Here is a 17117-nt window from a genome sequence, read left to right as displayed (position 1 = left end):
AGATTTATTTTGACTGAAATCTAATTTTGTGTTTATGATTCATGAATTCTCTCTCTGTCCGACTTGTACAAGTATATCTTGTGAGCAACGTTCATTTTTAGTCCTTAATCTTTGTTGTCTAAAATCCCCCCTCTTTGTAATATATCTCTTTACCACACCACCAAGGGACAACACTGTGAGGGAATACAAATGAATGACCACTTTAATAGAATAACGTTTTGTGCACACAAGTGCAATTATCTGACAAAATAAAAAACAATTTAATTTAAAGGGGAAATGACAGATCTATGATTGAATGGATTGGAACAACTGTTTTGACAGAGGGCCACTCTCTTGGTATTCACAGGATTCATCTCAAATTGAATGACCAATCCCTGACAGCACTACAATATTACAATGTTGTACAAGAGTTTAAAAAAAAAGTGATCACATTTTCCATCTTGACCATTTCTAAGGGAATGTTTTCCAATTAAAACAGAATTATGTATTTATATGGGGTATTCATTACATCTAAATGAATACACATACTAAGCCAGTAAATTACACCTAAACTCAAATGCACATTTATATAAATGATCTATAATCAGTGCTGCTCACATGGGGGTGAAAAAATGCTTTCTTCCACTAGGTGGTGGTCTAATGACAAAAAAGAAAGACACCTTGTGAAAACCCTGAATAAACAGCCTGTTGTATTCATAAGTTATACAACAGTATTAGTATTCTATAAGATCAATGTAGAATTCTAAATGATGGGAACCATATTATTTTATCATGCAATTTCTGAATATAAAGTACCCAAGAAGATAAATACACAAGATCACTTGTTGAATTCCATTTATTCTATATTTATATATGGGTTATAAACATCACAAAATAGAAAGTTAAGGAAGGTATTTTACAAAGATATAGAATCAAGTAAAAGAGCAACCTCAACACATTAGTAAACACTGGCAATGGAAGCAGGCATATCATCACATCCCGATTCAATGCTGCAGTTGATTTAGAAACATTCTCATTTTATAATTTACGTTTTAGTGCATACAAGGTCTTTACAGCTCTTGGCTCCAGGCAATTGTTTAATATTAATAATAAAATAGGATTTTACAATATAGATATTAAGTTTGCTCTTTTATTGCATATTGTTTAAAAGCATACTGTGGTATTAGTCACAAGAAGGTCTGAAGGTCATGATGATTTTTTTGTCTAAGCATCAAATGATAAATATAATTATAAGCAATATCCATATTAAAATACCTGAATATAAATAACATGCTTTGAGCAAAATAGTTATTAATTTACAATGGTAGTTCAAACAATCTTGGTTAAGAACTTTCAAGCCTTTAGAAATAGCTAAACCTATACATTGCTCCGTGTCAAATGCATTTTTTTCCCAACTAAAGGCCACTTTTAAACAAAGCAGTTTATACTTTATAAGAATGACATCAAGTCTTATCACAACTAAAGTTCTTAATTAAAATGGAAATAAAAAGGTGGTTTGATTGTTTGTCTTTGTCTATTAAACAATAATTAACATGGAAATCAAAATCTACTCTCACAACTACATTATACTTAAGTACAAATAAACAGTTGTAATATTACAACCACTGACTGACAAGTTAGAATATACATTTCTGATACAACATTTTTTGGAAAGATCCATAATGGATAAATGTAACAACATGAGACCTGGCTGAGCCTACTATTATATGGTAACAATTCAATGTCTATTTCATAAATATACAGACATTGTCTGCAGAAACTGCACAGATCATACATGTTCACATTTCCAACACCTGGGTAACTTGTGATTAGTCTACATGCAGGCTATTAACTTGTCTGTGTGCAAATGGATCAAAACAAGCCCAAAACAACATAGGGAATCCTCTAAAAGTGTAAATATATACTGTAAGAGTGAGCGAGTGTTTGTGTGTGTGTCAACAGAGAGAAATAATCGTAGGAGAGATTGGTCACAGGCATACACACATTTCCATTTCAATGTTCAACTTGCTGAATGGCACCATGTATTTACAGTGTGTATATTTTGTGTAGCTGACATCATTATGATAACTATTTAGTGCTGTCCTATATAATATCATCCAAGAGATGAGGGGTACGAACCCAGTCCAGTGTTCTTGGCTCGGACGCAGCCATGATCATGCACATAAACTGTTTCCCTGTTCTCTTATCTATTGGGTAAATTGTAGTTGGAGTGAACCTTTTGTTGCTCTCCACAAACTCACACAGCTGATTATAGATTCTTGGGTTCTCATGACGAAGGAAGACTCCCCTGGTCCTTAGCTCACGCTGGATATTAACAAAGCACACCTCTCTGGCTTTCCTACCCTCCTCTCCCTCCTTGTCAATGTCCGGGGTGCCTGGAGGCGGAGTGAGGATGAGAGTTTCCATTTCACTATCCTTCCTGAGTACCATTTTGTCAGGGCTTGAGGAGGCCAAGGACACCTTTGCATATTTTCGAACTGTTGGTGCTGGAACCCTTGGCGAAGGTCTGTTAGGCACTAGTTCACCAACTGCTACGGATACATTCAGAAGGAAACATTCATCGGGATCATACTCGTTACCTGCCTGCTGCAGTTCCTTGCAGTATTCCCCTAGGTTGTCCTTGAATCCATCCAGCTCTCTGAGAGATAAGTATGTGGGAGACATGAGGAGACTCTCCAGTCCAACTTGCAGGAAGTTGTCAGCTGTCTCCGGATTAGCAAAACCCAAAAAGAGAACGCCTCTCCCTCTGGAGAGATAGCCAGCTTTGGCAACTCGAGAGAAGGCTTTGTGGATCTCTGTATTCTCTCTGCAGAACTTAAGAGCACGTCGACAGACACTGTTGACACGGCCATACAGGCAGGTCTCCTTATGGATCTCCCAGTCATCTCTGCGACAGTTTCGTGAGCAGTAAAAGGTGTAGCAACTGTGACACGATTTGAAGTACAAGCAGGCGTTGAACATGGTTTCAATCCGGTTGCACTTCTTGTTAGCACACACCATAGTGTCGTCATCATCTGTACTGTGGTCTGGAGAACATTCTTCTCCACTTCTTTGTAAAGCATCAAACCCACTATCAGGGTCTTTGATTGTGTCAGGGCTGGATTTAGATGAGGGGAGCTGTTTGTTCGGGCATTCTCTGTCTTTGTTGTCATCTGTAGTAATTAGTATCTTCAGCTGGTCTAGAAGGTCCACGCTAGACTTTCTGCTTGTTGGTGGTTTGTAGTCAACAACCAAATCAGCTAAGAGTTCGTCAAGTTGCTCCAAACTCTGCTGGAGGGAGAAGTTGTTGTGTTTCCTTTCTTTGGTCATGTCCTGTGCATTTTGTGGCTGCTTGTGAGGCATTACTCTTGGAGATTGTATCTTTTCACCGTCTGCGATATCCCAGCTGACAGAGTGCACATCACGCCTCTTGCCGTTACCTGCACTTATGTCATTATCTGTTATGGTGATCTCAGGAGTTACAAACCAGTGCCCACTCTTGGTATTTCCCCACGGATTGCTTGAGCCCCTCTCTAATGAGCTCTCCGAGAGTGAAAGGGCAGCGTAGCGTCTCGGTGAACTTGATAGGTTAAGTATGACAGGTTGACTCTGTATTTCAGAGGGTGCTGCATGCTTTGCTTGGTGAAACAGGTTCTCGTAGCTTCGACCACGAGGCACCGATTGCTGTCTTTCGTACCGTGGATGTAGAATATTGTCCCAAGACTTTGAGTGGTTTCTGACCTCTGCTCCTAATCTACCTGGTTCCAAACAGCTGTTAGTAAACCAAGGGGGTAAATTGGGGTCTTGACTTGCTCTCGGTGGTGTGTGCTGAGAAGACTGATTGGAGTAACCAGATATACTTGAGCGATACCAGTCCTCGGAAAAGGCCTGCGACATTCGTGGGCGTCGACGACCCTCCGTATGGTATGGCCTTGATGGAAAGTACTGCTCCTCAGGAGAGCATGGTTTGGAATAAAACAACCTTGAGTTACTCATATAGTATGGATTGGACCGGCTGTCCTCTCTGTAGTAAGGTCTAGACAGTGGAGTTTGAGAAAAGTATGATCCTGATTCACTGGTGGAGTAAGGCCTACTATACACTGAGTGTGTTGGCTCTCTGTTGGGAACATCTTCTGTGTAATACGACCTGACGGGAAGGGTGTGCACCCATCGAGTCCTTGGATCATACTGACTATTTATTGTACTACCATGGCTGGTGAGACTAGACCTGTCATCCTGAAAGTATGCTCTAGAAAAGGGATGGACTTGATACCGAATCGGGTCCTCTGTATAGAAAAACTTGGTGGGTATGTTAGGATTTGAGAAAGCTCTTTGATCTTGACTGAGATATGGTGCTGTTGGTGAAGGCATTCTGTGCATGTCTACATGCTGGTATGAGATAGGAGACATGCTGGTGGTGTAGTGGTATCCTTGTCTGAAATCACCACTGTAGCATTCGCTTGGAGTGGGCGTTGGTGAGGAGACAATCTGTCGAGGTACATACAAACCTCTACTGCTACTGGCCTGGGAGTATCGCTGCCAAGGATTCTCAGTTCTTACATTGGGAACCTGCCTAGACGTGTGCTGCAGTACAGCAGCATCTGGTTTAATGTCAACACGGCACCTGACGTGAGGGGTTACGGCTGGTTTATCTGGTTTACCCTCCTCAAAACAGTCTGAGACGTAGAGGGGAGTCTGAGGCTGCAGTTTGATAGGATGGACCTCATTCAAAAAAGCCTTGTTGGAGGAGTAGGATTCTCTGTGTGTTTCAGCAGTCCTGAAGGTATCTGACGCAGTCTGAACTCCATCCCTCTCCTTCCTGGCTCCCAGCGGGGACACAGAGATGGGCACAGGAGTGAGGGTGGATTTAATTCTTGGAGCGCTTCTAGATCTTGTTCTCTTTTTAGAGTCTGACCATGTAAGATGACTGGTTTTATCCTGCGTGGTGTGCTGCTGCAACTGTCTGGTGTTGAACAGATCAGGAGATGAAAAGCGAAGGTGCCCAGTTTGATCTATTCCATTCCACGTTAGATCTTTGTTTAATGTCTGTTGCTCACCCCTCTTATAAGGGTACTCCATCGAGGAAGCGAGGGACTGCGGTTCATCCAGTGACTCAATGAAGTCGAAGCTCCGGCAGTGTCTTTTGTTGATGATTTCTGGTTTGTCTATCATTTTCAAGTCACATTGGTGGGAAGAGTGGAGAGAAATGGAGTGGTCGCTGATGGGATTTAGAGGAAAGTCACGATATAGAGTTGATGCCAGTATATCAGGGGCATGCGTTCGTGTCATCTTGAAGGAACAGCAATGCTCTCCATTCAGTGTAATTCAAGATCACCACAGCCTGAGGAAAGAAAGAGAGAAGAAAACAAATGTCCTTCAACGCAATTTAAACATGAAATGAGTTGTTTACAGCAATAGTGGGATCAAAATATGTTTGATTAATCTGTCAACAGAATCTTTACACACTTGAAATTATTTTGATGCATTTAATTTAAAAGCCTCTATAAAGCTGACCCAGTGATGTGAATCTGACCACATATACATTAACAGACGCCTGTAATGATGGCAGTATGTATATACATATCTAGGATAAATGCCAACTAAGTTAATTTCATGAGATAACATTGGACATTTGAGGAGGCAGTTTGCATTGTATTTGATTTTAGTGGAGATATTGTATGCTAATTGACATTATCCTGCTCTGCTAACTAGAATGTTTCTTATTAAATTAAAATTCATAAACCAAATTGGTATTGATACAAACAAACACATTTTGAAACAATACTAATAAAGCTTTTCAAACAACTTTCAAATGAAAATATGATATGTGGTTAATTTATATTCATTGCATAACTGATATGATTTACTGGCATATCCCGATTTACAATTCAATCCTGGACCTATAACCAATTACACTCTAATATTAGAAACCTATCCCATCTGAAAAGAAGAAAATAAGTTAAAAAAAACAAGTCTTCACTTTTACAATGTTTTTTAAATGCAATGCCACAAAGAATAGCTGTTTTCTATCGTTCGATTTATTTACATCTTAGGAGTGAATTATATACAAACAACTGCTGTGAATTTTTGCTTAAACATCAAGAATATATTTTAAGGGCTTTGAATATTTTCATAGACAAAATGATTTTGCATCACCAATGGATTTATGTGAGCTATACACATGGGCTTCCTTGTTGGCATCCACCGACGAGCTAATGCTGAGTTACCATCTGTTCATCGTGATGAAGGAGGACTGACCAGCCATCCCCCTGTCAAGCCTCCACAACACACCCAAATATCACGTCTTTTCACACATGACCAACAGTGAAAAATAAACCCACAATGTCTATTTGCTGCTTTGCCTGATTTGTTCAAAGTTTTGTTTTGAATACATATAATAAGATACCTGCACAGTTAGTGGTAAGCATGGGTTATTTGGTTTATTTCAAAATACTCCTCTTAGATATGCATAATTGAATGTAAATTAGGGAAAACATTGTAGAGGACAACCAGATCACAGAACAGTTGGTAATTTTAATCAAATTTAGGATAATCAGATTTACTTTTCTCAACAGTGGTAATATGTTAATGATCTACCGATAAGACTAAAAAGCGCCTTGTTTTTAAATTATAGGACAAGGTGAGCAGCTAGGTTGACCAAATATATCTGTATTCCTTCCTCTACTCATCGTCATGGTCTAAGAGTGTTGTTGAATAAAGGGAGTACACTTTCCTGCACAAGTATAAAACTGCGTGCCACATTCTGTCTCCATGACTACGGCACACAGCAAGAAACACTGCTAAGCATGCACAGGGAACAATTTCAGTCCGAAAAGAAAGACTCCTGTTCACTATGAATTGCTTTAATATTGTTTGTGTGGTCAAAATCCACCTGTCACCCACGAGTGCTACTTTATATTGACTTTATACAGGGTTCACAAATGATACTGATATAATAGCATATTCATTTGACCAGAGGCTGCTTTCCTGTGAGGGTTTGTAACCTAAAAACTTCGACTGCGTTGTGCCAATTCGACTATTTTTAACACCATACCAAATGCAATCCAGATTTGAGATCCGATTCGCCTGAAATCTCCCCAGGGAGCCGCGCCGAGGCGCAGTGAGGCTCGAAGCGTTACCAAACACGCACCTCGACACCCTTTTTATTTTGGTGCTGCGGCACGAACGGCCCTCCATCCTCTGTGGCTGACCCGATGCCTTTGAGCCACGAATAAAACCCTTTGCAGTCACTCAACAAAAAAAAAGACCCCCAACGGGTTCAAACCAGGACGGAGCCCACCGGGGACGCGGCGGGTTTGGAGGTCGGCAGCCACGACTTTGGCTAAGTTTAGAAAATCAACGATTAGGCGAGTGAATGAAGGGGCCTTACCGCCTCGCCGTTGGGTAGATCGGATGCGGTGAGCATGTTCGTGCGGCGGTCTGTTTCTTCCCCGCAAGGTGCAGCTTCAGACCCCCGCCCCCCGCCTCCCTGCACCTCCCGTCAGCCTCCCCGGAGCCGATCACTCGTCCTCCGCCTCACATGTTGGGTACTTCACCGGGCGATCCTCTCAGAGGCGCTTATAGCTCTCCGTGCGTTTGTGTGTGTGTGTGTGTGTGTGTGCGCGCGCGTGTGTGCGTGTGTGTGTGATAGGGAGAGAGAATTTGTGTATTGATGGAGGCGAAAGAGGAGGTGTGTCTGCGCCTGTGCTCGTGCCTCTGGGGGCGTGGTCGTGCGTGTTTTTATGACGGCGGAGGGAGGCTGCAGGGGGCAGGGGGGGGGGGGGGGTGTTGGAAGAAGCTGTGGTGGTGGGTGAGGATCGCTCTCGGAACAGCAATGCGGGCTCTGTGTGTTGGTCTCGGAACATGGAGCCCGGAGGACTACTGTATGGCCATATCCGGAGGAACTGCTGTCTGTTCTTTTCCTCCTGCTATGTAGGATGATTAGCAATCTGCTGCCTTCATCTTCATCACCAGGCTAAAGCCATGGTGCCGTTACATTTGTCTTTTAGGTTTGCGGACAGACTTTAAAAAGCTGCCTGGCATCTACTGTTGCACATGCATTATGCACCACTCATTTACTAGAATATTGATTATCCTGTAAATGGGTCCGTAAAATGTCATAAAATTGAATCAAATGCTCTTATTTCATCCATCCATCTATTCATCGTGTACCACAGAGATACATTGTCAAAGTGTTGCTCGATGGCCTCACATTGTAAATACATGTCATTGGCACTTGTACATTTCCTCTTGTACTCTGTGAAATCAAATCTTTCTTGACACAACAGAATGTTGATACAACACATCATCTTTGTGGTCCTACATTTTGCAAGACGACAAATCAGTTATGTTGTGCCTTGCTTAGCTTTTCCGTCCCACAATCACCCGCCCCAAAGTCTCTGCTCGCCACAGCCTGGTGCATTGTCTGAACTGATGATGGGGACAGTTGGCTGTGAGCCGTAGCCCGGGAGCATGTGAGTTACACTGGAAAACTGCTTATTGAAGCACTCTCAGGCAAAACACAAATCACTACTGACAAAGTGTGCTGATGGGGCTGAAGCTCGGCGCGATTTATTGTTTTGACAGGGCTCATTTTGTTACATGAAAACACACCTTTGCGCTGCTTGCGCATAGTAGACGATCACACGTTTTTATATATACTTTCCCTGCGTGCGTCCTCCGTTACAAAACGCCACGGCTCACCGGGTCTCCATCTGTGACACACCACGTGTGTGAGATATGATTCAGAACGACCGAACAGAGGATCTCACATTGTGCGGCATCCAACATCCCGAGAGCGAAGATCTATCTGAGCACGAGTGACTCACCCTCTCATACACAGTGCATTGGCATCAGTGTGTGTCAGCTGTTGGTTAGCCGGCATAAGTGTCTGTCAGCTGGCTGCTAGCAGGTGTCCTAGGCACCTTCTAGGCTCCGTGGAGTGGAAATCAATGGCCCTCTGTTGATTAGAGGCCCCTCTGACAGGGATCAATCGAGCTTTTACCAACGCAAAGTAACAACATTAAAGCAGAAACCTGTTTGACTACGGCTCCACTGCTCCGACTATAGCTTTCATGCTGCTCTGACATATCGGCTACGATGAGCCACAAGGAAGAATCTGGACTTTCTGATTTGCCGTTGCTCCGCGCTCGTGATGACACAACATCTACAGCTGCTTTCAGTTAACTTACTCCCTACAAACGTTCTTTTGGACTTTTGGACTTGGTGTGTTACCATTAGAGGGAATTATGTAAGAGATGCACGGATGCAGCCAAACTCCACGTCTTACAAAGTCCAGCCCAAAATAGCCAGTGTGGCAGGCTAACACAAAGCAACTCTCATCTCGGGTTATTGTGGACTCTTATGACCTGTCAGAGGAAACATGAAAAATACATCAGACAGCAATGTTGAGGAAAACGCATTTTAGCAGGACTGTTTCACTAAGACACAAAGCCAGACCTCTTAAATAGACATATGTCAGAGTGAGGGGGCGTCCTTCAGGTCTTTAAAGACCTTTGCATGTCTTGTGTGAAATATGTACATACTCTACTACTTAGAGATGTAGTGAAATGCAGCAGCTGTGAATTTGAAGATTCTCGAGAGAAGCACCCAGTTTTCCCTTAATCCCGAATGAACCCTGATTAAATTCTTAACAAATTAATCCACTCAATCCTCTCTTCCCAAACTTGCTGCCCCAGACATGATTTACAGTGGTGGCAGTGCATATGCGGACCACGTGTTTCTGTCACGATTTAGATGCAGCAAAGTGAAGTATTTAGATGCTCTTTTGGCTCCACCGAAGAATCCACGTTGGCGTATTTCTGATTCCCGGTGGATCGTACTAGAATACACGCGGCAGATCCTTTCCAGAGTGCATTGAGTTAGAGACACTCATGTGGTTATGTAGCTAATACATCGTGTTGTGTAAGAAAATGTTTGCAAAAAATGCCCGCACTGTAGAAACTTTAAAGTAACGTTAATGCTCTTGGTCTTCAAGGAATATAATATAATTATAATAATAACCATTTCAATGTAATTGTTAATGCTTAATTCTCTAAGTATGTTTACTTTGGCGGCACACAAAAAGAACATTAAAATCTAGTGCAAGTAACACTCATAAACAAATCCATGTACGAGCCAAACCATTTGGGAACGGTATCCATGGTAACCCACACTGAGATGGAGCAAGAGAGGTTGAATTGATTTCAAAGGGAATAAAGTAAAGTGCTGATGGGAGTCTTTCATGGAACCATTAAAATGTACGTCACAAGGATGAAGGGAGGTTAAAATTGCTTGTAAAGCTTAAACAATCTGCAAATGTACCGCGCTGTGGTTTGAGCAGTGTAGTTTCACAGTGATGCACGTTTGGTGAATATATGTTGATATCTCCACAGGCCCAGATGATGTCCAGCAAAGATGGACAATTTAGACAAGTTAGCACAAGGTCCACCATAAGGAGGCCCCTCTTGGCAGCCCCACACTGCAAAATAAGACAGGAAGAAAGACGTGTGCAGGCAGATCCCAGTACATGTAGGTCAATGTAAGAACAGTGTAGATATTATTCACAGCTGCACTGAGCAAACACAAACTCCTCTGTCCTGGTCTCTGGAGTCACAGTAAGACATCCCATGGTGAGTCTTAATTAAATCTTTACTGCGCGCTCTTCCCTCATCCTCCGTCATCTGCCATTTTGGCAGTGGAATCACTCATGTGTGTGAGTTTATTAAAGGCGAAACACATTTAGAAAGAAGAGACGGGCCTCTCTGTGGGTGCAGTTTCTTTCCGAGGCCTCGTGACGGTGTGTTTTAGGTGTGGCTGTGCATTGTCACTATTTTATTGTTATGCAACGACATGGCATCACAATGCAATTTTATTACATTTAGTTTCCTCAGATTTTCAGTGATTGAGGTCAGCAGGAGGTTTTATAGTGCGGGTGTCACGACCCCAGCTCCCTGAGCATGTTTCCATGTTGTTTTTCATGGTTGCCAAGCAACGTGGAGAGGCGGAGAGTTCCAGGCCTGCGGCCAATCAAGCCAACACACCTGATCACGATTAGCCACCCTAGTTAAGCTGAGACCGACATCCAGTCCCTGCCGGATTGTTAGACGAAGTAGTACGTGTGCCTGCATTCGCTACCACCGCTACTTACTGAGATCCCGAGAATCCCCTTGAGGAACACTAACTTGTCTTTTGTCCTGTTTTCTAGTTCTGCACCTGGGAAAGCCGTCAACCGCACCTGGCCACGGGGACGCCTCCACCCCACCACCTCACCTGGACTCGCCATTCTACACGTTGGTCTACTCCTGCACTGTGTCAATAAAGACTCTTTGTTTTCACCTCAAACCCATCTGGTCTGGTCTGCGTTTGGGTTCCATCAGAGGAACGTGACAGAACAATCCGGCCATCATGAACCCAGCGGATCTAGACTCTGTGAGCCATGCGGTGTCCCTACAAGGAAATTTGTTAGGGCAACACAGCACCGCCCTACAGGAGATCATGTCGTCGGTACAAGCCTTATCTGCCAGCTTGTCTGCCATTCAGGTCCAGCTAAATGCTCCCGCTGCGTCTCCGCCAACTGCATCACCCCCAGCCCTGGTCGAGGCTGGAGAAGTTTCCCCATCGGTCCGAGAGCCCAAGGTGCCCACACCTGAGAGGTATGAGGGAGATCTGGGAGGTTGCAGATCCTTCTTGTTACAATGCGGTCTGGTTTTTGACCTCCAACCTCAAACCTACCACTCGGACAAGGCTAAGATAGCCTTTGTTATTGGGCTGCTCCGGGGAAAGGCGCTGGAGTGGGCTTCGGCTATTTGGGAGCAACGAGACCCCTGTACCACCGCCTACCCGGAATTCACGGCAGAGCTGAGGAGGCTGTTCGATCACCCCACCCGGGGTAAGGATGCAGCAAAGCGCCTGTTCGCTGTGCGTCAGGGAAACCGCAGCGTGGCAGAATATGTGATTGAATTCCGAACATTGGCTGTAGAGAGTGGGTGGAACAACGAGTCCCTACAGGCAGTGTTCTACCAGGGGTTGACAGAGCCACTGAAGGACGAGTTAATTTCCTATCCTGAGCCACAGAATCTCGACGACCTGGTGGCCTTGTCCATCCGGGTGGATAATAGATGTCGGGAGAGAAGAAGGGAGAGACGGTTGGGATTGCCAAACCATCCACGGTCACCCAATTTCTTTCAAGGCACAGAGCACCCCAATCGCCCGACACTTAGTGAGACAAGGGAGGTGAGACTGCCTGACCCTGAACCAATGCAGGTGGGCAGACATGGGTTGTCCACTGAAGAGCGTCAGCGGCGGCGAGATACCAGGAGCTGCCTCTACTGCGGACGCACGGGCCATTACATCGCCTCCTGTCCTCAGCGCCAGGGAAACTCCCGGGCTCGCTAAGTTTGGGAGGCCTTCTAGCGAGCCAAACCACTCAGACCCCCTCCCCTCGTGCCAGACCCCTTTTTCCTGTCACCCTCACCAAGAGAGACCAGTCTGTGGAGATCAATGCACTCGTTGACTCTGGCGCAGATGACAGCTTCATCGATGCTAGTCTGGTGGAACAGCTGGGGCTCTCCAAGGAACAACTTCCGGAGGCCATGGAAGCGACCACCCTCGACGGCAGACTACTAGCACGGGTAACCATGAGAACGGAGCCAGTGAAGATGCAGTTATCGGGCAACCACTCGGAAGACATCTCCTTCTTCATCCTGTCCTCACCACGCATGCCCCTGGTTCTTGGTCACCCTTGGCTGAGGAAACACAACCCCACCCTGGATTGGGTGACAGGCAAGGTAACTAGTTGGAGTACTCACTGTCATGCTAACTGTCTTAAATCGGCTTGCTCCCACTCTATTCCCCGCCAGGTGGTGTCTTCCCCCCCCCCGGATTTGACTCTGGTGCCAACGGTTTATCACAGCGTAGGTGAGGTTTTTAGTAAACAACAGGCACTGGCCCTTCCTCCTCACAGACCCTATGACTGTGCAATCAACCTGATTCCTGGCGCCACCTTCCCCAAGGGACGCCTCTATAGCATCTCCCGACCGGAGCGCGAGGCCATGGAGACCTACATCAGGGATGCCCTGGCAGCGGGCCTAATTCGTCACTCATCTTCCCCCCTAGGGGCTGGATTCTTCTTTGTGGGTAAAAAGGATGGGTCCCTTCGGCCTTGTATTGATTACCGGGGTTTGAATAATATAACAATCAAGAACAAGTACCCGCTGCCCTTGATGAACTCTGCCTTTGACTCCCTGCAGGGCGCTTCAGTGTTTACAAAGCTTGATCTCCGCAACGCTTATCACCTCATCCGAATAAGAGAGGGGGACGAATGGCTGACTGGGTTCAACACCCCCATGGGCCATTTCGAGTACCTAGTCATGCCATTCGGCCTTACTAACGCTCCTGCAGTATTCCAGAGGATGATAAACGAGGTACTTAGCGACATGATTGGGCGTTTTGTATTTGTCTACCTGGATGACATACTGGTCTTCTCGGAGAACTACAGTATCCACACCCAGCATGTCCAGCAGGTCCTTCAACGCCTTTTGGAGAATCGCCTCTTTGTTAAAGCGGAGAAGTGCGACTTCCACGCCCACACAACATCATTCCTTGGATACATCATTTCGGAGGGACAAGTGAGGATGGATCCCGAGAAAGTGAGGGCGGTTCTGGACTGGCCTCAGCCTGTTACCAGATTGCAACTCCAAAGGTTCCTGGGGTTTGCAAATTTCTACCGCCGGTTTATCCGCGACTACAGCCGGGTTGCCGCCCAGTTGACAGCCCTGACGTCCAGTGCCAGGCCCTTCTGCTGGAGCCCGGAGGCGGACAGAGCATTCCGGGACCTAAAGCACCGGTTCACCACGGCACCCATTCTCACACAGCCGGACCCCAAACATCAGTTCGTGGTGGAGGTGGATGCTTCTGAGGTTGGCGTAGGCGCCATCCTGTCCCAACGTAGCTCTGCCGATGGTAAGCTCCACCCGTGTGCTTTTCTCTCTCGTCGTCTTTCCCCAGCAGAGAGAAACTACGACGTGGGGAACAGAGAACTACTCGCCGTCAAGCTTGCCTTGGAGGAGTGGCGCCATTGGCTTGAGGGAGCGGAACAACCATTTATCGTCTGGACCGACCACAAGAATCTTGCATACGTACAATCGGCCAAACGTCTCAACTCTCGTCAAGCCAGGTGGGCCTTATTTTTTGGTCGCTTTAACTTTTCCCTCACGTATCGACCAGGCTCCCGGAATGGCAAGGCGGACGCGCTGTCCCGGGTATTCGCGAGGACCGAGGAGACAAGGGCCAGGACGGAGACCATCCTACCCCGGAGCCTCGTGGTGGGGGCAGTAGTCTGGAGGATCGAAGAGGAGGTAAAGACCGCCCTTCGGAGCCAACCTGGTCCAGGTAATGGCCCACCGGGTCGTTTGTTTGTGCCCGAACCCCTTCGATCGGCGGTACTCCAGTGGGCACACGCCTCGAGGATTGCTTGCCATCCAGGCGTGGCCCGTACCATGGCGCTGTTGCGCAGACGCTTCTGGTGGCCAGCCATGGGAAAGGACACTCAGGGGTTTGTCGCTGCCTGTCCAGTCTGTGCACGGAATAAGGGAACAAATCGACCCAGTGCAGGACTACTTCACCCTCTACCAATTCCCAGGCGGCCCTGGTCCCACCTGGCTCTGGATTTTGTAACCGGTCTTCCCCTGTCTGAAGGTAACACAGTTGTTCTAACCGTAGTTGATAGATTCAGCAAATTTGCACACTTCGTGCCCCTCCCAAAACTACCTTCAGCTACAGAGACTGCTGCTATCCTGGTCAAGGAGGTATTTAGGATCCACGGTCTGCCGAGGGACATTGTATCCGACCGAGGTCCCCAATTCACATCGGCGGTATGGAAAGCATTCTGCACTGCCATCGGCGCCACTGCCAGTCTCTCCTCCGGATTCCACCCCCAGTCCAACGGCCAAGCGGAGAGGGCCAACCAGAAGATGGAGGCAACACTGCGATGCCTGGTCTCTTCTAACCCCACCACTTGGTCCTCCCGCCTGCCTTGGGCTGAGTATGCCCACAACACGCTCCCTACCGCCGCCACAGGTATGTCGCCCTTTCAATGCCTATACGGCTATCAACCCCCGTTGTTCCCCTCGCAGGAGAAGGAGATTGCGGTTCCCTCGGTCCAGGCTCATTTCCGGCGCTGCCACCGGACATGGCACCAGGCCAGGGCAGCCCTCTTGAGAGCTTCTGGTCAGTACCAGGCCCAGGCCAACCGTCGCCGTTCCCCCGCACCCCACTATAAGGTGGGGGACAAGGTCTGGTTGGCCACCCGGGACCTTCCACTGCGAACTGAATCCAAGAAGCTGAACCCCAAGTATATTGGTCCGTTCAAAGTAGAGAGGGTCATCAACCCGGCAGTTGTCCGGCTGAGGCTTCCCAAATCCCTCAAGGTACATCCTGCTTTTCATGTATCCCGCATCAAGCCGGTCCTGCTCAGTCCCCTGCTACCCACTCCCTCTCGGCCTCCTCCCCCTCGGACGATTGACGGAGGTCCTGCCTACACGGTGCGACGCATCATGGACTCCCGGCGACGAGGGCGGGGTTTCCAGTACCTTGTGGACTGGAGGGGCTATGGTCCAGAAGCAAGGTGCTGGGTTCCGCGGCGTCACATCCTGGACGCTGACCTGCTGCGGCTGTTCCACCAACGCCACCCCGGTGCACCGGGTGGTCCGCCCGGGGGCGTCCGTCGGAGGGGGGGTACTGTCACGACCCCAGCTCCCTGAGCATGTTTCCATGTTGTTTTTCATGGTTGCCAAGCAACGTGGAGAGGCGGAGAGTTCCAGGCCTGCGGCCAATCAAGCCAACACACCTGATCACGATTAGCCACCCTAGTTAAGCTGAGACCGACATCCAGTCCCTGCCGGATTGTTAGACGAAGTAGTACGTGTGCCTGCATTCGCTACCACCGCTACTTACTGAGATCCCGAGAATCCCCTTGAGGAACACTAACTTGTCTTTTGTCCTGTTTTCTAGTTCTGCACCTGGGAAAGCCGTCAACCGCACCTGGCCACGGGGACGCCTCCACCCCACCACCTCACCTGGACTCGCCATTCTACACGTTGGTCTACTCCTGCACTGTGTCAATAAAGACTCTTTGTTTTCACCTCAAACCCATCTGGTCTGGTCTGCGTTTGGGTTCCATCAGAGGAACGTGACAGCGGGGCTGTCGTTAAGGTCCCCGCTATTCAAGATGATGACAGACAACCCATCGTTTGTGCCTTGGTTAGTGAGAATCAATGAAGTCCTTCTAAATATGGATAGCTCTCGCTCTCCGTCCCACAGCAGCACAATGCAACGTAGTACCGAGTTGCACTAATTGTGCAAAGCTGCAGGGGCATGTACAGCTGTAACAGCCACCGCCTCCCATTCTACTACCCAGACAATCATCTGATTTCTGAAAAGAACAACTGAATTGTACACTGACATTAGCTTTTCTTTTTCCTCCATTAAAGAATGACTCGGTAACCTTTCACATGTTTTAAATAAGAGAAATAAATGTGACAGGGGTAGTTCAGATCTCGCGTGGTTTGCGCATCCCATCAAACGAAATGCAAAATCGTTTTTGACACTTAATGTATATAATTACGCATTCCGCTTAACATTTGCAGCCATCAAGATGCACCTGTGCTCTCGGCTCCCCGCAGGCTGCTTAAATGGGTCAGATCTTTAAATATCCTTGCTCAGAGAAGAAGTTGTGAGCGCCCCTCCCATAACAGAACACGACTATTGCTGGCACTGACCTTGAATTCTTTGTTTGTGACCTGCAAAGTCATAGAAGTTGTATGATTACACAACAGCTCAAGTGCATGACTTAGTGGTAGAAGTGGTTAGTGGTAGAAAATCACAATTTCTATTGTTTTTTTGTGAGTGGATGATGTTGTTTACCAGACACACAGCGAATTGCAGAGACTTAAATTGACCCTGTGAGATTACATTTGAACTATAAGATGGTGCTTTTATCAAAAGCAACATATATTGCATTTCTAACACATGGTGTTTACATATTAGCCGGGGGAGAAATTCGGGGTTAGGTTTATTGCTCAGGGACACTTTGACATGGGACATGGGAAAGCCAGTGTTTGAACCAACAACCCTGTGGT

General features: G+C 46.7%; 1 protein-coding gene across 1 annotated transcript; it reads right to left on the bottom strand.

Moving 5' to 3' along the window:
- Positions 1-817: 817 nt before the first annotated feature.
- On the bottom strand, positions 818-7666 carry unm_hu7912 (un-named hu7912). The gene is made up of 2 exons (XM_037483198.2): positions 7370-7666; positions 818-5320 (listed from the first exon to the last, which is right to left on the bottom strand). The coding sequence occupies exon 2, from the start codon at positions 5266-5268 to the stop codon at positions 2083-2085; it is 3186 nt and encodes a 1061-aa protein (XP_037339095.2). The 5' UTR covers positions 5269-5320; positions 7370-7666; the 3' UTR covers positions 818-2082.
- Positions 7667-17117: the final 9451 nt, after the last annotated feature.

Source organism: Pungitius pungitius, chromosome 5 (genome assembly GCF_949316345.1).
Source record: "Pungitius pungitius chromosome 5, fPunPun2.1, whole genome shotgun sequence".
Taxonomy (NCBI): Eukaryota; Metazoa; Chordata; class Actinopteri; order Perciformes; family Gasterosteidae; genus Pungitius; species Pungitius pungitius.
The sequence above is the reverse complement of the archived record's forward strand: the minus strand, read 5'-3'. Positions and strand labels throughout refer to the sequence as shown.

Bases quoted from the DNA above. Each gene is read 5' to 3' on its own strand.
- unm_hu7912 (XM_037483198.2), bottom strand. From the start codon at position 5,268: ATGACACGAACGCATGCCCCTGATATACTGGCATCAACTCTATATCGT.